This window comes from Athene noctua, chromosome 4 (genome assembly GCF_965140245.1).
Source record: "Athene noctua chromosome 4, bAthNoc1.hap1.1, whole genome shotgun sequence".
Lineage (NCBI taxonomy): Eukaryota > Metazoa > Chordata > Aves > Strigiformes > Strigidae > Athene > Athene noctua.
The window spans coordinates 6,678,469-6,706,212 of NC_134040.1; the positions used below are offsets into that span (position 1 = coordinate 6,678,469).

Below are 27,744 nucleotides of genomic sequence, written 5' to 3' on the forward strand. Positions count from 1 at the left end.
ATGGGGTGAGTGGCCACCAGTTGGAAGATGGGGATGGACACTGTGGCAAAGTACGGGGGAAGGCTGGACCGCTCTGTTTGTGGGAAATAGCATCCTGATCTGCAGATCATTGGGGATTTTTATATCCCCCTGAATTTTAGCTCATCCAGCACTGCAGACAGCCAGTCATCCCATGTTCTCCTTTAATTAATAACACTCTTAATGGCTCTATTAATTGTTGGAGCGATGAACTATAACATATCTCTGCTGATGATGGCTCCATGGGGTGCAATGCCAACTGACAGTTGCTGGCTCAGAGGCAGATGGCTTGAAGGGTAGACCCCACGTGTAGACCCTGGACAGATCCCAACCCGCGCGGGGACGGGTGCCCCAATCCCTTGTTGGACATGCCAACAGAAGGCTACAGGACAGCAAGATGCTTTGGTACATGTGAGCTATTGGGTAGAAGTCTCCATAAGAGCCATGGGGCACCCTATTCCTCTATCCCAGCACATTGCATTTCCAACCCAACACGTTGCATCTCCATCCCAGCACATTACTTTCTCCTTGAGGTATGTAGGCATTAGGAACACATCCAAACCATGTCCCTCAGTGTGAAGGGTGTCCTGACCTCTGGGAGAACATGGGATCTCCATGGAGGATGGCCGCTGGCTCATGGGCATCACTGGCTCCTGGATCACATGGGTCGGATCTGCTCAGAGTGAGGGACCTGAAACTGGAATTTTTGCTGGAGAAAAACGTGAGCAGTTGATATATGAGATGAATTATTTCACAAGTCTGACCTCATTTTGCGATCATCTCTGGAAGGTGCAGAACTAATTGTGAACCTTGGGACTATGTCAAGCTGACAGAGCACTCACAGCCATGCATCAAAGTGTTGGCTGGGGAGGTACCACCTTTCTGCACGACTTTCCTCCCTCCATTTTCCATCTTTTCATCAAAGTTGACCTTCCTTTTCAGTTGGAGACTGAGGGGTGAGCAGAGCCCTGAGCACCCATTTGGGGCCAAAGTGGGAGCTCCTGGTGTGGGAGCAGCCCGAGGTCCCCGAGCAGACGGTGGGACATGGCATGCCCACCAGGCCAGGTTCACCCCCACATCCCAGGCACCCAGGCTGCCCTGCGCAGCTGTGCGTTGCCCTCTGCGGGAGCATGGCCGCCCTGCAAGCTGAGCCTGTCTGTGCTCCTTCTGCCTCAGCTCCAGGCATGAAACAGGCTTTTCCTGCTGGGCTTCTGCTCCAGAAATCACAGAAAGAGTTTTCATAGTGTCCTGCCCAAAAAACATCTGGTTTGGACTGGAGGAGAAGCAGCACCCTCACCCCATGGGGTTATCCTCAGAGATGGCTGAGAATTAAACTTCTTTTCACACCACATGGGAATCGTCTGGACCCTTTACCCATCCTACTGCTTCAGGGCACTGGGATGGGAGCGTGGGATGTATTTGCCATGCTTTCTGCTTGCAAAACACACCAGAGCTTTGACAGGCTGCAAACTCAGCGCCACTCGCCCCGTCCTTCCCCATGCTCCCCAGCTGGAGATCTGGGACCAGCCCCTCTCCCCCATCTCCTGCTCCAGTCCCGGCCAGCAAGCTGGATTTGCAACCTCTCGCTTGGATGTAGAGCTAGGTGTAATTTTAAGCCTCTCCCCCCTTGCAGGGTGTCTTAAGCTATGATTAAGAGATAAATTACAACTGGGCAGCCGTCCCTGGCTGACAACCGCAAGATTTGGGGAGGCAGCTATTAAAGGCGGTGGAGTCCAACGAGTACAATGTGTGCATCAACAAAAGTGGCAGCCGGTCGTGGGGGTCAAGTGAGATCAGGGGGTTTCTCTTTGGCACCACCAGTGACTTGCTACACCACCCGCCAGTGCAAAGTCATCCTTTGGGGAAAGGTTATTCCTGAGAATAAGGATGTGTTGCTGCTCAAATAAGAGTATTTTGCTGGACAGTTTGGCTCTAAAGGAGAGGTGAATAATGGCCTTGTGAAACATCAGACCTTTCCTGGACCTCACCACCATTTTCCTCCCAACTGCTCGATCCATGCAACTAGTAGAGCCGTTAACATTAAAAGCATCCAGAATCCAAGTGCTGTGGCTTTGGCTTTTTACATCATTTTCAACTAAGTTGTTTCCCTCATCCCTGTTAACTGGGATGGGGCAGCCTCAGCCCCCACCTTGAAGGAGGCACAGGTCCCTCCTCTCCCGCAGGGTTTCGGTGGGATGGAAGGAGGCGGCACGGGGCCGGCTGTGCTGGGGGGAAGAGGAGGAAAAGGCTGCGCAGGTGCCAGCAGGGCAGCTTGCAGCCCAAGCAAAGCTTCCCACTCTTCCCGCACATTCTGCAGCATCCAATGCTGATTCACTTCACAGAACTTACTTTTACCCTGCTAAATGCCACTGAACCTTCAAATTAATCCTTCCATTATGGGACTTCCTTTGATGTCAAAGGCGGAATTTTTTTGATGGCAAAGGGGGATTTTTCCCCCCTGCTGTAATTATTCCTATTTTTCCCCCCCCCCTTTTTAGGCACAAGAGATTCCTGCCAGATGCTTAACTTGTGGAGGCAGCTCCCACATGAGGTATTTATATATTTATATGTATATGATGGGAACGTGGTATTGGAAGACCTAAAGTTTCAGACAGAAGATAAGGGGAATTTCCCATTTCCTATTTGTTTCAGTGGAAGTTGCCCAGGAAGAGTCTGCAGCAGAACTGGGACCAAAAGCTGCAAGAGACGGCACTGGAAAGTAGCTCCTTAAGATAAACATGTCCAGGAAAAACATCTGCTATTTAACACTGAGCAAGTTTCAATGCCTGTGAACAATCCCTGGCAATGTTTAAATTACAGGGATGGGTAAAGTAGATCCACTCCAGCCCTGCGTGTGCTTTCTGTTGAGCATCTCATGTGCTACTGGGATTGCTGGGCTGAACATCCCAGCACGGGGTCAGAGTTGCTGGTAATGCTCAGGAAGCTGGCGACTGGGGGTAGTGCTAAGGGAGCTTTCTGTAATAGCTACTAATGATGGAACAGGAGGGTTTATTCAGTTTTAATCATTTTTTATGAATTGTTAGGGAAAAAAGAGGATACAAGTGCAGAGTTCTTTACTGAAAATGTTATGAAATAGTCTATATAATTCAACAGCTAAGTGTGTTCTTGCTTGTATGGAGAATGTAGGCTCCTCTCCCAGAATAACATGGGGGTGTCCTGGAGGCACTGGCCAGCCATGCCCTGGTAGTTCAGGTCTGTGTGACTCCCTGCCCAGCGATCCCCCACCTCTGTACCGTGGCTTCAATCCGCTCCCGGAGTGCCTGTGCCCAGTCCTGCCCCCGCTCCAGGGGAGTGGACCTGGTCTCCATCGCCATTAAGGCAGTGATTTCAGGGGGGAACTGGGGAACCAAGCCAGCTCGGAGCAGGGCATCCGGAAATTTGGCTGCGGAGGCTGGAGCTAAGCAACACCGGGGCATGCTGGAAGGGGAAAAAAGCAAGAAAACTTTTGATGTAAACAAGCCCTGAGATGGAGATGCTGCTGGAGCAAAGGGAAAAGTGATGCTCTGGTCCCCGACACTCCCGACCATGGCTGTCCTTACCTGTCCAGCTGCAAGTAGTGGTAGTGAGCAGCCACAGCAGAGTGGGGGCACAGCAGGTAGCAGTTTTCCTCCCAGCAGCGCTGCATGGCTCCCACAATGTCCTCATCGGAGGCTGAGCACGAGCGTAGAGTCTCAGAGAGCTGCAGCCATGGGGGAAACAGGGCGGTTATCACAGGGCATCACCACCTCACATGTTCCAAGATGGGCTTCTGCCATGAGCACTCAGCAAAGCACTTCAAAATAGGGATGCTGGAGGCTGGAGTTTGCCAGGGACTGAAGGAAAAGGGGTTTCTGCTGCAACCAGGAGATGAGGCACTGCTGGAAACGGCCACGGGGCCAGGGTGTGATTGAGAGCTTTCCATCCCCAGGTGCTGGGACCATGGGTGGAGAGGAGCCAAGACAGCTCCTCAGCTCTGCACCACTATTTGTATGCTCCAAGGGAGTTTCTGAGGGCTTGTAAAGCCCACCTCAGTGTGATAGCTCTTCTTTCTTTTAATAAAGCAATTTTTTAATATTTATTTTGCTGCTATGCAAGCAGGAGTGGGCGCCGAGCAAAGGATGCTCAGCGGGGGACAGTTGGATGGGAAGAGGCAGGACTTTGCATTTGACCCAAAGAGCCTTGCAATTCAAACGTTTGGTTTTATCTTGTATTTCTCTCTGCTTTGTGTTCATGCTCCCATTTGCCATAACACCAAGGCCGAAGTGCAGCACCAAACCCAGCAGACCCGCTCCCAGATGCCATGCTCAGTTTGTGCCAATACCCACATGCACAGCCAATGCTGGCACCAGAGTGGCCAAGGACAGGGTGGTTTCACATCCTACTGAAATAATTGTAGGCATTTTGTAATGAAGAAAGAGATTTCTTTTAAAAAACATAATTAGAAATTGGCTTTTAACATCTCTATGCACATATAAAACTTCTGTGCTGGCCTCACGCTTAAATTTTTGGTTTGAAACTCTTCACTATGATTTTTTTATTCTGAAAATGAGTTGAAAACAACTGGTAGAGGTAAATCTCCTTACACATACACACACAGTGCTGTGTGCATAAGGAACTGACCTTTCTGTGCAAATCCTCCGGTAGCTTAAGTCTTTTTGACAAACTGAATCTCTCCATCAGCGTTTTCATCAGGCAGCTGTCAGAGCCTGAGAGCAACCAGAGGATTCTCTCCATGTTGTAAGGCTCCTGGGATAACAAAACAATAGGTGAGCAATGGAAATTCAAGTGTCTTTCCTGAGGGGGAGAGCACCTGTGTGGATTCTCCGGTGTCTAATCACAGCTGAGGTCCTACTGCTGCATTTTTCTCTGTGGAAGCTGGGGTGGGCTTTGGTCTTCCCCCCGCATACCTACATCCCAAGACAAGTCTTTAAGAAGACAACGTCTTTCAGACCTCTGACCTGTCAGAGCAGTCTGGCAGTGACCATCAGATTAAAAAAAAAAAAAACCCTAATGAAAGGACAACTGATAAATCAAAGGTGTGACCGCATCTGTAAAATCACTTTGAGGAGCCCAGGTTAATAACACACTATGCATTTGAGAACCAGAAATATCCAGCTGTTTACTCAGTGTTGCAGATGCTGCTGTGAGTCACCCAGCTTCCGCGTGACTTAATGAGACACCCAGCTCCCTTCAGGGCTGACCGATAATCTTTATGAACATATAAGGCACACACAGGGCCTGACCGGCCTGTATGGCTATGTAGCAATCCATGTTGCAACACTGCAGCAAAACTCGGTGCAAGACTATACAGGAGGGTCCCAAATCAACTTCACTGCTCACTGCCTCATTCCTGACTGCTCACAAGCACCAAGAAACATTTATCCAGGTGGTTTGGCCGAGACACCTTGTAGGGACAGACAGGACAAGGGGCACCAACTACCAAGTCCTCATCACATCTGTGTCCAAGTACTGGTTTTGGATGAGCTCTTCATACCGTTTAGCAGCTGACAGTGCCTGTGACCTTTTGGCCCTCCATTCTGACTCTACCTTGGGAAGTCATCAGGACTTACTCAGCCTTTCGTGTCCTTATCTGGGTGGCTTGTGGCCCCTGTCCTGTTCTTCATCTTCTTACCATCATCTCCCAGAGCCTCCAGCCTGTAATCTTCAGTCTAGTCTGGGTGTAGCCTGCCCTGTGTTTTAGGCTGTCCTCTGCCTCCCAACCTGGCTGTCCTGAGAAGCTACGTGTCAGCATGCCTGGACTTCTATGACCTGCTACTCCTGCCCTTCCTTCTGCTGCTCCCACATCCAGACCTTTCCCTTCACCCTCCATTCATACCAGCCTTACGGTTTCCACTACAGACCATTACATTGACACCAATAAGTCAAACTGGGCCAGGACACCGGTGCAGGCACTGGCTTTGCCATTTAAGTTATTACCCAGCTCTCCAGTCTGGTTTTGTCCCATGTCGCTAGAGTTGTCCAGGAGAATGTTGAGGCCCAGTTTGGAGGACAGGTCACGCTGGGCATGTGGACATGAGCTGCATGGTGATTCCTGACCTCAGGGCCAGAGAACAGCCCCTAGTTGGTTTTAGGTACTCCAAAGACACAGCATCTGCTAGGATTCTCCTGGGATTGCTCCTTACAAAGCCCATCCACACTAGACTTTCTGCTTCACCTTCTGTCACGTCCGGGACGTGACACCTTCAACTCTTCAGTTAGTGTCTAACCAGAAAGTTTTTTCTCCTTTAGCTTAGTCTGTAGAAGAGGCGACCTAAAGAAGTTGTGCACTGTCCATCCTTGAAGGTTTCCAGCACCTGACTGGACAAAGCCCTGAGCAACCCGGCCTGACCTCAGGGCTGAGCCTGCTTTGAGCAGGTCCCAAGTCCCAGCCTCCTAAATTCCCCTCCAGTGTGAATGATCCATTGAGCTATGGAAATATTTGCATGGATGCTTCAGATGTGAGCTGAACAATGATGTCCGATGTAGCTGTGGAGAGGGATGTGCAGAGGGATATACCCATCCTGTTCCTGGGGAATCTCTGTACATCACTTCACCTGGCTACCTTCCCTCATGAGCCCACAGTCTGGCACACGCTCAGGTGCCTCAGCAGACCCGTGTTACTAAAGAGACATGGGCCAAGAGAGCAGCCCAGCTACCCTTTGAGCTCTGAGGAGCCCCACAAATTCATGCCTTGGGAGGAAAGTCAAGCTGCAGACGACAGCAGCCTGGTGCTAGGGGTATAATGACTCACTGACTGCAGAGCATGTTCCTCTGGGCTCCCAGGTCCTCACAGTGTGTTTGAACAGCTTGGAAAACCCGGGTAGCTTAAGGCCACAGTGATACAACAGCAAGTGTTTCACACTTTGGTCACTTGTTTGGAAGAAGATCCAATTCCTGTAGATCACAGGGTAGGTGTGAAATAGCAGTTATTTGCTTCCAGGTGTTTTGTTTCTGTACCTCCATGACTTTTCATGTCTGAGGCCTTTGCCTGCCTGCTGAGACTTGTTCTGCTCTGAGCAAGTTGAAGACGGCCATAGATGAGGCATTTCTTCTGGGCTTCCCTACCTTCTTCCTGGTCTCTTCGCTTGCTCTTGGTGAAGCCTTTCGGAAGCATCAACAAAGCCCTTGAGACATGATGGGATTTATCATTTTCTAAGTGTTAAATTTTGAGGAAAACATCCTTCTTTTGCTAATGAAACCCCAGAAACCCAGCATTTACCAATGAAGATTACAACGTCAAGCCCTGAAAAGTGAGGAAGAAGGTGTGTGATCTATCTCAGCTCAGCAGTCTGCAGCATAGGTGTTCGATATGAGTCAATACATCACTGAGAGGCATTGCCAGTGGCTTTCATATACTTTCATAAACCAGGTAGAATTGAATACAATGGAAAAAAAATAATATATATATAATACTTAGTATGTTCCCATTTTGGTCAACTCATCACATACCTGAATATCCATGGCTGATGCTAACGTAGGCTTCACACTCTCTGACAGTGAGAAATCTCCATGTTGAACAGTCCTGTGAATGATGTCATTGCTGTTAACCACAGCAACAAGTCGAATCGGGAGACCCATTTTTTGGGCAATACAGCCAGCTAGGAAAAAAGTGAAAAATTATATGCATGCTTGTTGAAGAAACATTTGAAGAAGATTTAGCAAAGAAGTCATTCTACAAATTGTCTGAGCATACAGTTCAGGAACAGACACAAAAGGCATTCCCTAATGGGCTCTGAGATATCTGTCTTTAATGTTTTGGTAGAGCACCAGATTATAAAATTCAAGGATGCAATGTTCCATCTGCCATCAAACACTGATCCTTGGGCACCTCCACATTTGAAGATGGATGGGCAGGGGACTGAGAGGTCAGGCAGCTGCTGTTCAAGCAAGAGAGATGAAGCTTTTGGGCTCCTGCAGTTTATTAATTGCATTGCATTGCCTCAGATGGGCAGCCTAGAAGTGCAGCAAATGTAGTTGAGTGTATCGAATCCTTTATTGCTTTCATAAGACAGTCGAACACCTATTTTGGGATTGAGGCAATCATATTTAGAAGGCCAGATTATGCAATTAAGAGTGGTTCTCCTGACTGCTCACTACCATGCAGACCAGAGTAGGACCAGGCAGGACTCCACACCTCTGTTAATGTCTCACTTAGGAAATCAGAGCCACAGTATTCTCCCTCTTTTCTGGATCAAACAGATTCTGTCCTCTTCTAATGTGCCCATCCTCAAGATAGCTACAGCCATCATCAAAGGGTGGTTTGGGATTTTCTGCACCTTGCAAATCATCAGTGACACCTGAATGAGTAATAACCATATATGAGTAATAAAATGTAAGTGGTTCTGAAGAAATCCTACCAGAGAGTGGGTGTTTTAATAAATAGCAATATTCAGTATCTGCAAAGTGCTTTTAGTCCATAGGTCATAGCACACTCTCTCTCTTCCTTATCTAACCTATCTTTTTCCCTTCACCTGTGATATTTCCTCCGCCTCCTGTTGGCACAACAATTTCCACCACTGGCAGTGGGGTGGTATCCAGGGACGGGGCACACTGAAAATAAGCATAGAAGTGGTGTGCAATCTGCACCATAATCCTAGACCAATTGACCGAATTCAAGCTCATCAGATTGTATTTTCTGGCAAAATCGACATCAGCGAACAGTTCCTTTATCGGTTCATCGATTTCATCGCTGTTCCCATGAGCTGTCATAAAGGAGAAAGGAAAGATTAGATCTGCCAGCATCAGCGCATTAGGCACAAGGTATTTCTGCTCAGAAATAGGGTCAGTCTCAAGCCCTGCGGTTTGCTGTGGTCAGGGGTGTCCTGAGCTGCCCGTCTGCCTCAGGGGCTGTACGAACCAGGGGTTGAGTAGCACCACCTGGATGCCAGGTGGTTTCTGCAGACATTGGCACTCTGGGCTCTTGCTTATACCAAGTATATATTTGCTAGGAAAGCAAACACCTGCATCCCCTGTGAGATGACAGGATGAGACCTGGCTGAGCAGAGGAGTCCATGGGACAGCTCAAGCTCCATGGGGAGGGCACAGCGGTAGGGGATGGACCACCTGTGAAGGTGAGGGGACAGAGGGAAGGGGTGACTCTAAACCCTTTTAATGCCAAAATATGGTGCCGAATCCAGTGCAGCTAAACACTAACCACCTGCATGGAAGCAACTCTAATCTGTGGCCCGGAGAAACGGAAGTCTTGAACCTCGTGGTCATCAAGTGGGGACATCTGCTACAGTCTCCTGTTAGCCAGATGCCTGGGCACGGTGACCATGATGGCAATGAGCCAGCTGGCTGCAGCTGCTAAAGCCACAGCACCCTGAGACATTTAGGGTCATGATTTTGACACAGTAGGGCCATAAAGTGGACAGTCCAAAAGCAATGCCAACCAGCAAAGACGTGCACGTTGTCTTCAATGACAGTGGTCATCTGAAGTTCTTGTATCTGTGTGCAGAACCCCTTGGGCAGTAGAACAAAGATGTCCATGTTCTTCTGCCCTCTTACGCTTTCAATAGCCGAGCTCCCTGTGTCTCCTGAAGTCCCTGTTTCAAAGTGAGGGAAAACCAAGAAAAGCAAAAAATTGATGTGTCAGTTAAACCTGTATAGCTGCACTTTAAGAAAAAGATGCAGAGGTACACCATGAGATGTTTTGGGCTAGAACAGTCACCTTGGCATTGTCCTGAGATCACCCACCAGTCATCCCTGAGACCATACCACCCCGGGGCAAGTATGGGGAGGGTCATGGGATGATGGCTCTCAGGGTAAAGACCTGCTCAGAAATTTTATCCCCCCAAAGAGGCATACTCACCCACCAGAACAGTGACATGCTTCTGCTTTTTCTCCAAGAAGTACTGTAAAAACTGCCCCGTGCAGGACAAGGACAGATCCTTAAATGCATAAGTAACCCCGTGCCAGAGCTCCAAAACATTCAGCCCATTTTTCAGCCTGGACAGATGGATGACATCCTTGTGTCTGAACCTGCTGAAGGCCCTGTCAATCAGGTCTAGAGGGAAAATTGTTAAAAGGATTGTTAGATTGGGTAGAGAAGTGTTTTTCTGACCCACAGCTTCCCACACCTGAGCTCTTCATGCTCCTGGGAAGCTTTCTGCACAACCAAAGTCTCAGTTGATGGAGAGGTGACAGATATCCATCAAGGTATTCTTAGGTATTAGGAGTAAACCAGCCCAGCTTCATTGTGTTTGATGGTGACAGCAAGCAACCCCAGGGAACACTCGACATAATCAGAGCAAACTCTGTTAAAATATAAAATACAGGAAACCCAAATTTATCGTAATGTGCTGTTGAAACAGAGGTTGTAGCTGCCCTCTGGTGGAAAGCGATAGCTGTTAAGTGCTAAAAACTTTTAAAAATCAGATCTCTACAAGAGCATGGAGCAGCAGAAAGCCCTGGTGGGAGGGCAGGTCTAGAGCCCAGCAAAGCAACAGGGTACCCCAGAGTGAGCAGGGCAATAGCATCAGCCTTCGCTATTGCAACCACCAGAATCTCTATCTGCACACAGGGGACACCTTTTCCAGAAGGTAACAAGTCCCAGCAAGGTGACAGAGGAAAATAGGGTACAGAAAGGAGCAGGCAGTGGTGCAGCAGGCTCAATCTTCTGGGGGCTGAGAAGAGGATAGGGTGAAGGCAGGTAGATGCATCCAAACACCCCCAATTCCTCATGCACATATTTGCGTGGTCGAGGCTCACCGTTGAGCGTGCTCCGCGGGACCAGCTCGGCCGTGATGAAGAGGGAGCACAGCTCCTTCACCAGCTCCCGGTAGGACAGACGGCCCCACCTCCGCAGGGTGTCCCCGTCCAGCGAGGGGATGTGCTGGGGCATGAAGAGGCCCCCGTCGGGTGCGTAGCCAGAGAAGAGGGCTCCCTCAAAATCAACGGCCCCCGCGCCTCCCCGTGTGCTGACGTACTCCATGGGTGCTGGGGAGGCACGACAATCACTGCCAGGGCCCTGGAGCATCCCCCCCTCTGGGAACAGCCCTGTATCCCAAACTGACCCCCCATAAACTTCCCATGTGGACCCACAGAGCTCCTCGGGGAAGAAACCACCTCCTTCCCAAATAAATCGTGGGGAGCTGGATTAGCTATGGCTGGTGGAGGTCACACAGCGTTTTGCTGGCAGTGGAAACACAGCCCGGGACTTGTACCGAGGTGGCTGGAGCATTCTTGTCCCTCTTTCCCTGCGCCCTTCCCACCCTGCCCCGGAGACACTTCCCAGCCTGGGCAAAAGCCCTGACCGCGCAGAAGTCACTGCGCAAGCACGTCATGTCCCCTGCAGGCTATTTGCAAAACCTGGAGTTTTAAAATCTGAATAAATAAATAAATAAAAGGAAATAGCTACGGTTTTAGAGCAGGCTGATTTTCTTCAAAGGGGTTAAACTAAGGACAGGATTTAACTCAGTGTAGGAAGAGCCGAGCTAAACCCTCCGAATTCACCCAAAACACACCAAGCAGCTGCCGGCGGTGCCGGGAGAGGCCCCTTCTCGCCCCCATCCCGTGGACCCCCACAGCCATTCCCACCTTGAGCACTTGGGCCGACGGTGAAGCCCCCTCGGCACGGCACAGCCACGGGTCGCCTGACCCCACGCAGAGGCAGGAAAGCGGCCAAACAACTCGCTGTCACTTGTCACCCGGCCACCCTTTGCACTTGTGCTCACGGAAAACTTCTCCCCGTTGCAACCTGCCAACGTTCCCCTCGCCACGGCGCAGCGGCCGCCCTGCACCAAGCCTGGGAAGGGGAATGGGAGGGAAAGATGGAGCTGAGCTGCTGCTGGTGGTGCCGGACATCGGGGCAAGGGGCAGCAGGCCCAAGCTGCAGCTGGGGAAGAATCTAGTTAAATATTAGGAAGTAGCTTTTAAGCATGAGGGTGATCAAGGACGGGGCATGGAGAGCCTGTTGTCTCCAGTAGGACTCAAAATTCAACTGCGGAAACACCGAGCCACCTGATTTAACTGTGAGGTTGGATTTAAATTTGAGATTGAATCTGCTTAAAGAAGGGTTTGGGTCAGAAATCTCCAGAGGTCCTTTCCAACAAAAATGAGTCTGTGATTCAGCTGTGCAAAGCCAAGTCTTCAGCCGGGCTGGGACGTCATAACAGCCCCCTCCCACTGACGGGGAAACTGAGGCACAGAAGGGAGAGGGGGCATGTGCACAGCTGTGCGAAAAAACTCAGTTCTCCTTTGCAGAGAAGGGCTGTGCATCGCTTTTCCTACTTTTTAGTTTAATAAATAATAGTATTTTTTGAAGGGCAAAGTCAGCACAGGACTGGTGGCTGCACAGACCCGGGGTGCAGCGCAGTGTGTGCTGCTGGAACATGTGCAGTGACTTCAGCCCAAGAAGGCAAGGTGCAGAGGTACAAAGGATGGCTGATAACTGCCAGCCGTGAGTCAGGAAGCCCACGTCTGCAGTAAGGGACACATCATCTGCCAAAGCATCGGAGTCCGACCCAACACGCGTTGCCTGTCTAACTCTGGTGAGTAGCTGGAGCCATGAGAAAAATCTCCAGAGTGGTCCAGTCCTTGACCCGAGCACCGATGTGAAAACAGGCTGTTCTACACCCAGCATCCAAAAAGGTTCTGCAATCTCCTCAGTGGGAGGCAGAAGCTAAATTTCAGGCTCTGGGCAAAGTTGTCCGTGATGGGGTTGCTCAAGGTTAAACAGGGCAGCTGTAGCAGAGCAGGAAGCAAATAGCAGCTTTTTAATAATGTATCTGAGCTTACCCAGTGGGTCAGAGCACTGTTAATAGTCTCCATTTTCTGACCACCCCTAGAAAATCATCTAGAAAGGGAGCTACTTATCTATAATTATATAAATTATATCACCCAGCCTGCCCACATCTCCCCACCATAGGGAGATCTCTGTGCACAACATTTCTCATTATATTGCAAAGATGAAGCCTGAACCACCCAAACCTGCTCAGCCCCAGGGTCCTCCCTGTTCCCACGGCCACCAGGTCCTCATGGCACACTGGCATCTAGTGGGGTGCTGACCCTGTAATGGGGGTCCATCCCCATCCCAGATGAGCATCCAGGTTCTTTCACAAGGCACTGGAAAAATCAGGCAGCAGGACTGGAGCTTGTTCTTCAGGGATGGCTCAGGGTTAAATTGGTGAAACCTCCCCAGGGCCATCCCCAGAGTCACCAAAAGCTTCCAGGGTCACCTGGCTAGCTGAGGAGAGTAGCCAATGTCCCCAAAATGAAATGTTACCTCCCCATCACGCTCCAGAGGTAGCTGACACAAAAACTTCAAGTAGCATCTCTGGACAAAACAGTGAAATACTAGATATAAAGAAAATACTAAAAGCTGCACAATACATGATTTGCCTCCTCTACTCTGACCTCTCCCACCACAGCCTGCTGAGGTGAATTCAGGATTTTCCTTCCTTGCAGCAGTCTCTGCCCATGCGGAGGCAGAGCACACTTTGAGCCCAGCTCAAATTTAGGTTAAAACAACACAAGGATCAACCCCCTAGGAAAAACTGCACAAGCTGAGAGTTTTTATTATCAGTGTAACAATTTAATATCACCATTGTCCATCTGACCATCTCCGCAAGGGTCACCCGGCACACCCCAATGGGACCTCAGCTGCTTCCACCACCATGGGACTTTATGCCTCTGGGCATTTACTTACCATATGTCCAATTCTTTTAATGTGTGCATTAACTGTAAGATAACTTCGCTGATGTATTAATTTTTTTCAAGAGAAGAGCTTACCATGAGATTGATGATCCCTTTAGCATTACATTCCTCCAGGGTGCATGCAGGAACCCTGAAAAATAATTTAAAAAAAGGGTTATACCAGGATACTTACTGCTCTGCATTTGCAGACAGAAATAGCAGCAGGACTGTTGCCACAGCTTTATCTCTGCCCTGGGTCTATCAGCAGTGATAGCCCTCACTGAAGAGGTCATCGGTTAATGCTGTGATGGCAGGGACTGCTTATGTGGCAGCTACAGGTGGGTGCAGAATACAGGGGAAGCACCTGGGACACGTACTGGAATGACAGTGCCATTTATTGGGAGAAATTTTCCTGTGCTTGGTCCTGCAATTTCCATCTATTCAAGTTTAGAGTGCCATTTCTTTAATATTATTTTGAATTTTAAAAGAAAAGAGGGAAAGGGAGTGCCTGTGCTGCTACACACCAGCCCATCAGGGCTCAGCCACTGCAGCAACAGACCACGAAAATGTAAAAAACAGACCAGGAAAATGTAAAAGCCTTCAATTGACCTGGTCTTACTCAGCGCCTCCATATTCCTGTTAGGATTTGCACTTTCACTTTGGACCCTGTCTGCTCCTGAGCGGTTCATGCTCTTTGGACTCACACGTCAGAAAGCAGCTGTATTTGCAAATTCCAGCTAAGGCTGTGGTCAGACTTTTCCAACTTTTTGTTCTGTACTGCATCACTTTTCATCCCTCCAGACGGAATCTCCTCAGCCTCTCCACTGACCAAAGGCATCCCAAAGCGTGGCAAGGACTCAGGGAAGCAGAAGGACACGTAGTCCCCCCATAACCCTTCCCAAGTTCCCCCCCAAACCTTCAGGTCTCACCCCAGAGCGTTGCAGCGCTCAGAGGAAAGCACTGCACCCTGTTCGCTGAGCAGCTTTCTATCCTCCCCGACACGGGGCCCCCCTGTGTGTGCCAAGCACAAGCGAGGCGCTGGGTTTGGGTCCCCCTTGCACAGTCCCAGGAGCGCTGGGGACCGCAGGCTCTGCCTGTGTCACTAGATGGCAGCAGCACCTCGCATCCACGGAGGAGAGGCACAAATCCTGCCCCTGAGGGGCTTTGTCCTGCTTGTACCCAGCTTTTCCCACCCTCGAACACGTCCTTCCACCTCACGCCCAGCCATCCCACCGGGATTTCCAGCAACAAGCCAGGAAACATCTCTCCAAAGAGCCCCATTTTGGAGCGGAGGAAGAGGAGGCACAGGCGATGTCCTGCAGAGGGAGGCCAGGCTATAAACCTGGGTGGCCTGAGCCAACGCAAAAGCTTGTCGAGGTGGGGAGAAGGTTCCTCATGTTTACCCCATCATCTCCACAAGTTCCATCCTGGGCTTTTATCACCCTCCTTCCAGCTGGGTCTCTGCCCTGGTGGGGGTCTCTGGAGCTTACCCCCAGGGAGAGACTCAGAAAGGGGCGCGTGGAAAGACCACAGGTTGCAACCAGGACCAGAATGCACCAAATTTAATTAAAAGGCATCATGTAAGCCTGGGCAGCACAAAAATCCCCTATCTCCCACTTCTGTCTCTGCCCATTAGCTGTCTGGTGTCTGAAACCCAGACAGAAACAAAAGTTTTCAGACCTATGTGACCCAAGTAACACCAGGCAGGACCAGTAAGGATGATAAGGATGTCTGGGGTTTTGCAATGCCATTTGCTACCCCTTACAGAGTACTTCCCAGTGGGAAGTGTGTTATGTTGTCAGAATAAAAACAGATAAGCTTGTTTTGGGGGATTGTTGAAGGAGTTATGTGCCCCCTGCCCTCTCAATGTACAGAGTATGAACTTTCACAGAGAAAACAGGCAAATTCCAGGTAAAAGCTGTAGAGTTTTGACCAGAAATCAAATTATTTCAATTATGCCTTTCTTAGAGGCAGACCCACATGTCTGTGAGGTTCAGAGATCCGTAGCAGAAAGGGGGTTTGGGATGTTTGCAGAGAGTGTCTGCAGCTGCACAGGAAAACGCACACCCAGAATTATCTGTTTGAGCCTCATGCCAAGGAGATATAAGGCAGAAATGTACAACTGTAAATAAATTAAAGTGCATGAATCTGCCCCTTTATTACAGTGAATGTGGATCTTTTCCCCTCTTTCTCAATCTGACATAAATTGTCAGTATCTTAGCTGATATGAGGTAGGACTTCCACGTGGGACAACACCTCTTCTCACCTACAAATGTGCACACACACAATTTTCTACCTTCACCTCTGGTGATTTTGCAGGGCAAGGAGCTGCCAGCACATTGGCCCTTTCCCCACGGCTGGGCACAACACTCTTTCCTCACCACGAGGTGTTTCACACCAAGTTCAAGGACATCCATGTGTGGTTTGGGTCTTGTAGACTTGTAAAGGCAGAGCAGAAAAGGAGCACGAGGATGGGATTGAGCAGTGCTGGCTCCTGTGGTGGGATGCTGAAGATGCTGTTGCCTGGAGAAGGTTGTACAATCTGGTCCTACTATGCTGAACTTCACATTAAACCCCAGGGGCAAATTTTATCCCAGAATCTGCAGTCACATAGGATATGGGCTCTATGACCACGCACTAGGGACTCAGCAAGGAAGATGCTGTGGAGGCTGAGCAGTTACAGCATGTTTTTCTCTGTCGTCTTCTCCAGGTGACGCTGGGGAAGTCAGACAGTCTCTGTGTGCTCCATTATGTACAAAACAGGGATACCTGTGCTCAGGGAGGTGCTTTGACTATAGCAAACACAGCGGCAGTACCAAGAGAGATGCACACGGTGGCAATCCTAGACTGTCCACAGCTCTGGCCTTGCTGACACCTTAGTCTTTTTCCGTGGAGCATCTTCCTGGCTGTGAACCTGGTGAAAACTCAGGTGCTCTCAGACCCCATGAAACCCCTCTACCTCCTCGCAGCAGTGGCCTGCCTTGGGCCTAAGCCTCTGTGTCATTGCTTTCCCCAGCCGAAGAGCACCATCTGCTAGGGAAAGTCTTGGGGGGCTTTTGTTTTGGCTTTTCTTTATTTTAAATATAATCTGTGGTTATATATTTGGCTCAGAGACAGGCAGGAACAGTGGACTTTGGCTCAGCACATCTGCACATTCACTCTGGAGTGGTGAAGATACTAGGGTGATGATCACCCTGGAGAGTGAGGCTCTGCTTAGATATATCATGAGTGTGGGACGCCAAGTCAATTGTTTGACAGTGATATGACATTTATGAAAAGCAATTTCAGAGAATGGGACATTCATATAGTGCATGTGTGTGGTGAGATGGGTTGGACATCAAGACTCACGTGCAAATAGTAGGGCACGCAGATGCGCAGGCTCCTCCGCATGCTTGTATGGGCCTGAGAAGCTCTCCTTGACTAATTAGCTGCAACCCACTGTGAATAGTCATTAAGTGAGCTGCTGTGCCTGATAAATCAGGGCTAAGGAGAACATGGGCCAGCTGGAGAGGTGAGCACAGGCCCATAGAGACAGCCAGGTGTCCCTCCAGGACTCATCTGAACACGTGTAGGCACTTGGAGGCTGCTGATCTTTGCACCCCAACGTGCAAGTGTCCACTTGGTCAGACAAAGGTTTACTTGTATCTCTGCCGTGCCTCAGGGGCTCTTCATGTGCCTGGATCAGATGGAGATGTCTGCACCACAGACGTGTGGGGTGAGATGAAATGCATTTGCACTGGTTAAATGTTCACTGGCTCTGCTTTGGGGGGCTCTTCCAGACCTTCCTCACTGAAGAAAGTTACCTGCTAATGGCTCCATTTATTTCCCAACATTTTCTTTCTCTACCCCAGCACACACTAGTTCCATAACAATGAGCACCATTTTCAGTCCTTGCCAACTGACTCCATAAGCTGGGCAGTGGGATGGAGGACAGCATCATCCCACCAAAGGCCAAGCTGCAGGGACAATACCTGCCCTCTGAGGGCACGAGCAGGGGTCCATGTGCCTGGAGAGAGGCAACGGCACTATGCTGCAGGTGTCTGAGGCAAGAGAACAGGATATGAGCGGCATAGCATCTTTATTCCTGCTATAAGGCAAGACCCCAATGGCAAAGAGCAGCTCTTCTGTAAGATCTGCTCCCCAGGTGATCATTGGTAAGCCAAGCTAAGGCAGTAACAGGTCTCATGCTATCAGTGAAACCGCTGCCTTGCCCTTGGAGAAGCAATACTGAGCCTTTGCTCCCTTTGGGACCTTTGTAAAAAGATGACAAGGGCTCAGGGCTGCCCTTCACTGAATTTTGGCATTAATGGAAAGCTTTATCAAGCAGCAGTGCTCTGTACGAGCTGCCTCTTTCGGCAGTCTTATCAAGGCTTTGATAATGGCATATCTAATCTAAACCAATATGAACTGGCGCTTGCATGTCTATGACTTGGAAGTTACAGCTTGGAGGCAGCCAGCCTCCAGGAGACTGCCACGGCTGTTTTAAAAAGAGAAAAATCTGGGAAAGGTGCCATATTTCATTTCAGTGCTGTCTTGGTAATGCAGCACAACAAAAACTTGGTGGAAATCAAGAGGGACAGAGAGATCACAGCAGCAGCACCATCTTTTCCCATCCAGCCTTTTGAAGCAATACAGACATGTGGCCTGCTAAAGAAACCTTTGTTCCTCAGGGTTAAAAATAATCAGACCGAAGCTGTGAAAACTGTGCAGCAGACCAGGTTCCCAGGTACAAGGGCAGCAGAAATATGGGTGACCCAAGCAATAATATGGGTTGAGACTGAGGGAAGCCCACCTGGGGATCTGTGACTAGCAAGCTTGTGACCAAGCTCTTAACAGAATGGCTGGGGGTTTTGGGGTGTCCAAGTGGACCTGTGTTACAGAAATCCATGACTGAATCAGCAAAAGCCCTGGCTTGTAGATTTTCACATTTGGGCTAAGAAAATCCTAGCATAGAGCCCAGCTCCACCTTCTTAAAACACTGAAGTGAAACCAAAGTCTTTGGTTTTGTGAAAAAATCTGAGGAGTCACTGGTGGGACAGATAAGAAGAGCAAGAGAAGGGATAGAGGCGAGGTGCATGAAGACATTCCCAGACCTCCATAAGGCCGCCAGGTATTCCATCCTGGGCTACAGGAAAGTGCCTCTCCCCACACAGTGCTGTAAAGTCCTTTTCGTAGTTCAGAACTTAAATAAGAGTTTTATTTCAAACTGGAGGAGGCAGAGAAGGATTTTTGCTGCAGGAGCCCTGAGACACAAAATCTTGTTCCCCACCATAAAATCCAAATTGTCAGGAAGCAGTGAACATAGGAGGGTGGTTTCCCAGTGCCCTGGCAGACATGGAGTGAAAGTGAGAGCTGGGACTGGGAATCCCAGGGAAAAGTTGAGGGAAGGTCATAACAGCCTGCAGCTGCTCCGTGGGAAGCTACAGAGATGATGGGGCCAAACTCTTCTTGATTATGGCATATGTTGAATCATGAGGCACCAGCCAAAAATCGCACTTTGAGTGGTTTGGGTTAAGCACCTCTTCTTCAAGAGGTGGGTGGTGTGGCCGCAGGATGGGTACCCAGAGAGGCAGAGGATGTGGGGTTTGAGATTTGGCCAAAGCCATGTTTGATCTGATCTGGTGTTGGTGATGTTCTTGCTTTGAGCAGGAGGTTGAACCAGAGAGCTTCAGAGGTCCCTCCCAAACAGCATTTTTCTGATTCATCACCTTGGGACAAAAGAGCATTTGTATACCTCCATGGCTAGGAGGGAGCTGAGAAGTTTTGCATGTCCATGTCTTTGATTCAGGAGCAAAAATCAGAAATGAGACACTTGTATCCTTTTTTCTGACAAGCTTCTAAGATCCTATGCTGTATTTTCAAAGCAACTTAAACACAAAAGTACCTGCTGGCTTCACTCAACATGTAGCTTCCTCAATAATTTTTGAAAATGTTCCATGTCTTTTCTCTTTCTGCAAACCAGGTTCAGGTTTCGGGGTATGGATTTAGTTCTAAACAAATGGTCAATTGTTAATTGTGTTAATGCAAATCAGGTGCATATTCATGGCTCTGGTAAGTTAAAGTGATGTGTTTTAAAAGATCCTGTGTTCTGGTGGGGAGATGTACAAGTATTCTGAACTTTGCTATTGAGATTAAGTTTATCTCACCTGCTGTTTGCTCAGTAAGCCTGGCTAGATAATAATTACCCTGGCCAAATTTCATTCAGTAGGGGTTTCTTCTTTTTTTATAAGAACTTCTGCATTTCTTTAATGGGGGAAATAAAAGAACACAAGTCCAGCAGACGGTTGGTTGCATTCCCAAACTTGCCAGCAGTGATCCATAGTCCAGATTTATCCAACACACCAAAGCTGGGAGCGTAGATATGTTATATCTATCCACAATAAGTAGAAGTGTAGAGGATACCTGCAGAAACTTGAGTCCCAAATGTGGTGAATTCTGTCGTGAGTTGTCCATTTCCTCCAACTACTTGAAAAATTTCTGCCCAGTTATCAAGAGTCCTGAACAATTATATTCCCCTTTTAACATTTGATGGGCAACATCCAGACTTCAGGAGCCTGGACTGCCCAGGGGGAGTTCTCAGTCAATTGCTGGTGATTTTCTAAGTGGTTTAAACTGTCTAGATTAGGCATTATAACCATTTAAAAGTTTGTGGGACAAAACCTGGTGGGCTTTTCCAAATCCTATTTTAGGCTCGGGCCTCATTAGCTTGGTGGTTGTATCTCCTTTCAAGCTGGCATGGGTCTCTCAGAGAGATTGTGGGTCTGGGAAGTGTGCAGTGGCTGAGATGTCAGGCTTCCTTGGGGGCTTGGCTCCTTCAAGCACCTAAGAGTGGATTCATTTTGGATAATATGAAATGTTTACAAATGCCCTAGACATGTAGGCTTCTTCTGGAGAGTCTGGAGGGGGATAGGCGACCCTGGGATATTACTCATAGCGTGTTTCTCCTATTGCTCTCTTTTGACTTACCTAGATTTCAGCTCAGAGGTACTCATTGCACTGGATGTGGCTGAGGTTACCTGAGAAAGGTCTCTTCCTACTGACTTGGCAGCTAGCCCTTCTCCCTAGCCTGCCCGTGGACCAGGTGACCGGGTGACAACCGGACATCCCCCCCAGCAGCAGGACGTGGATAGACAAGGCTGGTTTGGGAGTGCATCTCACTGAAAAATGAATGAAAACCACAACTCCAGACTGCTCCAGTTGACAATGGCGGGGGAAAAATGAGCCATGCAGAGCTGAAGCTTCCCCATGGTGATCACCCCACTGCGCATCAGGAGTGCTAGGCTCTGAAATTAGTCAGATGGAAAAATATTCAAGTGTTTTTTTCAAGTCTGAATCTCCCCATCATGCAAAGAAAGGGGACCCAAATTGCCTGGAGGAGCAGCCAGAGGTCCAGGGCATGAATGCATGGGAGGCACACGTGTGCTTCCAGGTGGCCCATGGCTGGAGAACATTGCCTGGCAGGAGGCAGGGAGCTGCCAGCTCTGGCTGCTTCCAGGACGAGGCCGGAGAGGTCAGTCACCACCGTCCCCATGAAGAACACACTGAAAAGGGACATGTGGTAGCGCAGTCCAGCGTGACCACGAGTTATTCACTCAGGGTGGGGGAAAAAATGAAATGCAATTCCTAAGGTGATGTCATTCCTGTTGGGAAGTGGGGGATAAAAGGGAAAAGAGCTGAAAAGCTGTTTGGAGAAATTGCTGAATCAACCCACTGCCCCATGAGCGCTCTCTGAACCTGCCTGGCCACGGAGGGGGAATGTCCCCTACGGACGCCTCCCCCCAACCAACTTCACCCACTGCCCGCCCCACCGGCAGAGGTTTTTCTCTCTCCTGCCTCGTCAGGCAGACACTGCCTGTACTAATTAACCAGAAACTGAGGCTGAATGCAGCCGGGCAGTGTCACTGTGCACCACTGCAGCGCAGAGTGGAGGTGGGCAGCTGAGCCTGCAGGAGCAGGACGGGCGGCTGCGGAGGGCTCTGACAGCATCTGCAAATTGGAAGGAGAAAGGGTTTTTTTCATGCTTATCCATTATTTTACTTTTAAAAATGCCAAACATGCTATAAGAAGGCAGAATGGAAGACCTGCAAAGAGGAGAAGACATATGAGTGAAAAGGGGGAAAATCCTTGAGCTGGTCACTTTGGGAGTGAGGAGGAATTCACAGGGGCAGAGGATGAGATGGGAGCCAGAAGCTGAGCCTGGGAGTCCAGACCCAGAGGACAAATGCTCAGGTGCTGTGCAGCAAGCCAGGACACTCAGCCAAGGGAACCACCCTGCGAGAGGAGCCCCTGAGTCCTGCTTTGGAGGGAGGAATTGGAGACTGCTGCTGGCCCTACTTCTGACACGGCGTTTGGGAGAAATGCAGCTCCGAGGACCAGGATGCTCCTTCAGTACACGAGTGACTGTGGTTCCTCTGGGGAAAGGAGAGGAAAGGGGTTTTTGGCCATGGCTCCTGGCAACAGCCTTGGTAGATCACTAATGGCACTAGTCCATCTATCCACATGAAACCCCTTTCTTGGAAGCAAGGCCACAGTGATCGACTCTGAATTAAACTGCAATCTTCAGGATGGGCCAGTTCGAGATTTGATTTTGAGCCATGTTTTTTTTCTTCAGGGGATGATGATTTTGTGAGTACACCTGTGTTACACCAAAACCCACCATTAGAGAGGACTGTAAGGCATGTGAAGGAGTGAGCAAGTTACTCCCTGCCAGCGTGCAGCCACTACTCTACATGCCAGCGCTAAAGAGCCAGTGAGCAGAAACCCCACGGGTGTCAGTTCCAGGGGTCACCATGATCTTTCACCGCTTTCTCCTCTTCCAGATGTGCGCTTCCAGACCGCGACCTGATTAGATGATTTGGCTCACTCCCCTGATAATTAATCTCTTTGCACAATTTTTTTTTTTTTATCCTTTGTTTATGGATGCCACGTTGCTACCTCCATAAAATGGGTTTATGGGATTTCCCTGCCCCCACACTGTAAATCAAGGTCTAAAAATGTAGAGCAATTTATCACTGACCATTGCCCAGTTTTATGTTTGAACGTGGCCGTAAAAGAATTACATCATCTTACCTCTGACCAACTTTTAAGGCGAAAGGACCTTATAAAACCAAGCTCTGTTTACCAGCAAGGCACCTTCTCTTGTGTTGGGAGCACAGAGAGCCTTTCCATCATGAGCTTCACTGGAAAGTATGAACTCCAGTCTCAGGAGAATTTTGAGCCTTTTATGAAAGCCCTTGGTAAGTGCCTGCACATGCTGTGTGCTGCTTTGCTTCCACAGACCCCACTGTTATTTGGGAATTCAACTGTGCTGATGTGCTGATGATGTAGATTGAAAACATCTCTCAGATTTCCTATTTCTGTCTGTCATTTTGAAATTGTTGGGTTTATTTTAATGCATATGCATGGAGATGGGATCTCAAAATAGAAGAGAAAGCGTCTCTCTGGCTGGTGGCTGGAGATCAAGAGATGTTGGGTGAGGTTTTATGGCTTGTAGGAAAACAGTCCCAGTGGGCTCTGCAGCTGTGGGCCAGTGCAGCAGGGTGCTACACACACGTGATAAACCAGTGGAACTTTGGTGGCTTAGGGTGACTGCAGATCTGTTCCATCATGCTGTGAAATTTGAGGATGAGCAGGACATTGCTCAGCCCACCATGCTGCTGCTAGGGGATGCTGCAAAGCCCCAAATTCTACCATTCATCAGAAAAATAGTCAGTGTTGTTTAAATGCTTTATGATAAATGTGTCTAGCCAGAGTTCCACCAGTGTCTGTGCCAGGGAATGTGCTCCTGCAGGGATTCAGGAGGCTTTGCACTACTTCTGCACAGTCATGTGCTGGAGGGTTCTACCTGTCAAATTAGCTTCAGGCTTTGGGAGAAGACGTTAGTGAGCTGGTTCTGAGGGACTCTGAATCTCATTAAAAAACTACTTGGTTCCCTCATTCTGCCTCCATTTATTCCATTTTCTCTGCCTGCCTCTCAGTGAAGTAAAGAAAACAGGATTTTTGTCTTTTCATCTGGTGTTTAGCCAGGCAAGTAGCTGTTCTGCTCCCAGCCAGGTCAGTGAGACAAGGGAGAGGTCTAGTGCCCACACAAAACCCAGAGTGACAGCATTTCTTATTCTTCCTCCCCAGAAGACTCAGGGCCATGTGGCCCTTGGGGAACCATCATCCTTGAAAGGTTTTTACATACTGGAATACAAATTTTCCCGGCTGTGGGTCCCCAAATCCCACCACATTCACTCAGCAGCAGCAGTCTGCTCCAAGGTCCAGCTAATATCTCTTGTTCCTGCACAGGGCTTCCCGATGACCAGATCCAGAAGGGCAAAGACATCAAGAGCATCTCAGAAATCGTGCAGGATGGGAAAAAGTTCAAGGTTACCGTGACCACTGGCTCCAAAGTGCTGCACAACGAGTTCACCATTGGGGAGGAGTGCGAGATGGAGATGTTAACAGGGGAGAAAGTCAAGGTGAGTGATCAGCAACTCCTCTGCCAGGGCTGCAGTGGCTCAGGGACATCAGATTTCCTTTCCAGCCATTCCCTCTGCACTTGAGCAAAGCAAATGACCAGACCACAGGTGTTAAAGCTGACACAGGAAAAAGACTTGGGTAATTCCCCAGCCTAGTTCTGTCTCTCACAGTTTGTGTGAATGATTTAATATAACAGGAAGGGACTAATTGCTGAAACCAGCTCTGCAGATGTGACACCCACTGCCCCGCTCCCTGCAGGTCCTCTGCAAGTCTTTTAAGGACACATTTCCAAAAGTGACAGTCCATTTCTGAGCCACTTTCCTGGGAAAATCAGAGCCCAAGACTCTGAAGTTCCCATCTCCCCTCTTTGCTTTTGCAAAACAACTTTCCCCACCAGCACTTCAGCAGATGAAGCCTTGCATTTCTAAAGATATTTTAATAGCCAGTTTGGAAAACACTGGAAGCCAGTGTTTTAATAGCCCATTTGGGAAAGGGGGATAGAGACACTTCTGCAAATTTTTCTAACAGTAAAATGTCTGAAAGATTTGAGGTGGAAAAGGGTTGACTTTCTGTCATGCTGCAACACAAAACATACCCCCACCTTCATTTTGTTGACCTAAAGGTAGTGCAGGAAAGTCAGCCAATCATAAACGAATAAAACTCTCCTTTTAAGTCCCAGCAGCTGTCAGATTCTCTGCTAGCCTTTACCACTGCTTGTGTTTACACTGGGTGAGATGATTTGGCAAGGTGAGGATTTATCACCCTTGAAATTGGGTCAGCTCCCAGGGAAATTAGTTTCCAATGGTTCATAAAATGTCAAGGCAATGCCACTGGCAAATATTGCCTCTCACCTCTCCCTTGGGAGAAGATATTGCAGGGACTTTTGAAAGCAGGAGGGATGATCACCAAAAAAAATGCCCCAGTGAATTGGGCTCTGAAAGCCGTACCAGCTGTATCATGATTTCCAGCATCACTGAAGTCCTTTGCACATAAACTAGGGGGAAATGGCTATTAGAAAAGTTTTACCCTCGTAAATCAGCAGCTCAAGGGCAGATGAACATGTCTTATAGCTGGACAGACAGATGAACAGAAATGGGGTTTTCTCGGTTGTTTGAGTAATTTCAGCGATCAATGATAGCTGCCCTGGGGGTGCTGGTGCTGTTTGTAGATTTTTTAGATGTGCAGCTCCTGAGGGGCAGAGATTCAGAAGATGTGCCTGTCCCTCTGAGAGCTTTCCTGCCACGACTGAGTTTCTGAAAGCTCCTTAAATAGTTTCCCACTTTGACCAAGACTCCCCCCAGACCCATGCTGTTGCCCAGTTCCCTGTTACCCCACCCCAAAGGAGTTTACAGCAGCTATATGGAACAGGTGGGTGGTGGAGAGGAGATGACATGGCATGTCCTGGCCCAGCTGAGGTGGCTCTGCAGTCCTCTCCTTGTAGTTATGCAGCTCCTTTTGGTCTGGGTGCTGCATGAGGAGTTGCCTCAAGGAGCATCAGGGCTGCACAGAGGCACCAGCATTGTCAGGGTGAAGAGCCTTCCTTCTTCTCCCCCAAAACTCCTGCATCGGTGTGATGCCAAGGGATGCCAAGGATCCCTGCTCTGGCATCTGAGTGTGGGAGCCATGAGTGAGTCTCAATTTGAAGGGGAGAGAGGTGGATACGGTGGCAAAATCACATCCCTGTAGAGGCCAAAGTAAACATCCATACCCTTGGGTTGTAGTCACCATCAGCACAATCCCCTCTCCTCCTCCTCCCAGGAAAGCCAAAATCAGCGAGGGAGCAGCTTGCTCCAAACAGCTTACAGAGGAGACGGTGGCAACTCCATACAGAAGAGGAAGGACAAAATGCAGGGGTTGAGATGGTCTCCTCCAATAACATGAATGCCTCTGTCTTCTATCAGGCTATTGTTCAGCTGGAGGGTAACAACAGACTGGTTGCGAACCTGAAAGGGCTGAAATCTGTCACTGAACTCAACGGAGACACCATCACCAATGTAAGTGCAGAAGAGAAGGGCAATGGCTGGAGTAACGGTGCATGCAGTTACCTTCAGGTGGCTGGGCCCCAAAAAGCCTACAGAGATGCTGGGAGCCTTAGGGAGGTGCTGGAGATGAGCACGTCCTTGCACTCAGGCTTTGCAACCAAAGTTGATCTGCTGGTCAGGCCCTGAAGGCAGTGTTTCATTATAGTCCAATCCAAAAAGTACTCTTTAAGACCCCAGTAGGCATGGCTGATCAAAGTTTCATGTAATGGGGGCATGCTCTCACCCACCCAGAGGTATAGGTATGTGTCTGGGCCTGACACTTTTAAAGAAGAGAGGTGCAGCAGACTGATCTCAGTGGAGGGAAGCCGGATTATCCCTACCTGCTTTGGATTCATGAAGAAATCCAAAGTTTTTACAATTTAGTTTATAGGAGATAGACTGGGGACCAGTCCTGGTTTCATTTGCAAAATTTTCCTTTCCAAGTAGAGTTTGGAGACAAGCACCATGAAAAGCTAACACTCTCCATTTCTTTTTCAGACGCTGACTATGGGAGACCTCACCTACAAGAGAATCAGCAAGAGAATCTAGAAGCCCTGCACATACAAATCATTTTACTGTGTAAAATGTGTCCATTAAAGTAAAATTTGTATTGAAGGCCTCTTTGTTATCATCAACATCTTCACTGTTGCTATAAAGAGATGCAAGCCTCCAAAACTCAGGCACCCCCTGGTAGAAGTTGGGCAACAGGCTGAGCCAAGGCTGTGCTGATGTTGGTGGATGGAGCCGGGCCAGGGCGCAGGCTCCGAGCCATTGCGTGACCCTCTGAGACGTGCTTCACGCTGCTGAGTGCTCTTCCAGCCCCTTCTTGGGGACAGGTGCCAGCATCCTGCTGGGGATGTCCTGGTGAGTGGTGTACCCACAGCTGCCCTGGCTGGGTGGATGGAGGACCACCAGGCAGAGAAAGGGCTTTGTTCCCTTTCCTTACAAACATGGCCACGTGACCACAAGGTGACTGGAAGGGGTAAAGGATGGGGTGGTTTAAATGGGCTTGAGGAAATGTCAGTGATCCTGCCTGGAAAGTTGCCTTGGGGAAGCAACCAGCAGTGGGGCAATCTGGGTGTCCTAACTACCATCTTCATCCTCACACCTCTGCAACAGGATCCAGCCCTACAGGTTCTGGCCACCCCATCTCCTCCCCATCCCTCCCCACCAGCAGGAGGGCCCCAGACAGCCTTCAGGTGTCCAGTGTATGTTTCACCCCAAACTGCACCTGATAAATTGGGTTGAACTGGAACTGAACACTTCTTCCAGGGTGAAATAAAGGTTTTTTCTCCTGGCAGGAGATGGGCACTGGTTGTTCACAGTGTAGATATAGAAGGACCACCAAAGTCATCTCCCATGCTCTTGCTTGGTTCTGCAGATGGGATGGAGATGTGGTTTTCTAACGCACACAGGAGAAGCAACTCTTCCTTCTTAGCTGCATTTTCCAAGCCCTGTGCTTGGATGATGGCCGGGAATTGTCACTGGGAAACGGGTATATGGCTGGTGTGATACACCTAGCTGGGATGATGTTCTTACAACCGCTTAAAGCTGATCAGGATGTTAGGAAAACACCACAAGTGCTTCCCCACCTCCTCCTGCAACC

At 49.1% G+C, this 27,744-nt stretch overlaps 2 protein-coding genes across 5 annotated transcripts; one reads left to right on the forward strand and one right to left on the reverse strand.

The window, feature by feature from the left end:
• Nucleotides 1–3,030: 3,030 nt before the first annotated feature.
• On the reverse strand, nt 3,031–11,688 carry THNSL2 (threonine synthase like 2). Of its 3 annotated transcripts, XM_074903714.1 has the most exons (9): nt 11,557–11,688; nt 10,729–10,956; nt 9,830–10,024; nt 9,411–9,563; nt 8,490–8,720; nt 7,468–7,616; nt 4,639–4,764; nt 3,579–3,718; nt 3,031–3,456 (listed from the first exon to the last, which is right to left on the reverse strand). In XM_074903714.1, the coding sequence occupies exons 2-9, from the start codon at nt 10,949–10,951 to the stop codon at nt 3,228–3,230; spliced, it is 1,446 nt and encodes a 481-aa protein (XP_074759815.1). In that variant the 5' UTR covers nt 10,952–10,956; nt 11,557–11,688; the 3' UTR covers nt 3,031–3,227. The 3 variants fall into 3 exon arrangements, with proteins under 3 accessions (XP_074759815.1, XP_074759813.1, XP_074759814.1); XM_074903712.1 differs by lacking the exon at nt 11,557–11,688 and having other exon boundaries at nt 10,729–11,218; XM_074903713.1 differs by lacking the exon at nt 11,557–11,688 and having other exon boundaries at nt 3,031–3,471; nt 10,729–11,218.
• A 10,626-nt stretch (nt 11,689–22,314) lies between these two features.
• Nucleotides 22,315–26,687, forward strand: FABP1 (fatty acid binding protein 1). 2 transcript variants are annotated; one of them, XM_074903717.1, is made up of 4 exons: nt 22,315–22,889; nt 23,944–24,116; nt 26,019–26,111; nt 26,637–26,687. In XM_074903717.1, exons 1-4 carry the CDS (start codon nt 22,823–22,825, stop codon nt 26,685–26,687), a joined length of 384 nt encoding a protein of 127 aa, XP_074759818.1. In that variant the 5' UTR covers nt 22,315–22,822. The 2 variants fall into 2 exon arrangements, with proteins under 2 accessions (XP_074759818.1, XP_074759817.1); XM_074903716.1 differs by lacking the exon at nt 26,637–26,687 and having other exon boundaries at nt 26,019–26,526.
• Nucleotides 26,688–27,744: the final 1,057 nt, after the last annotated feature.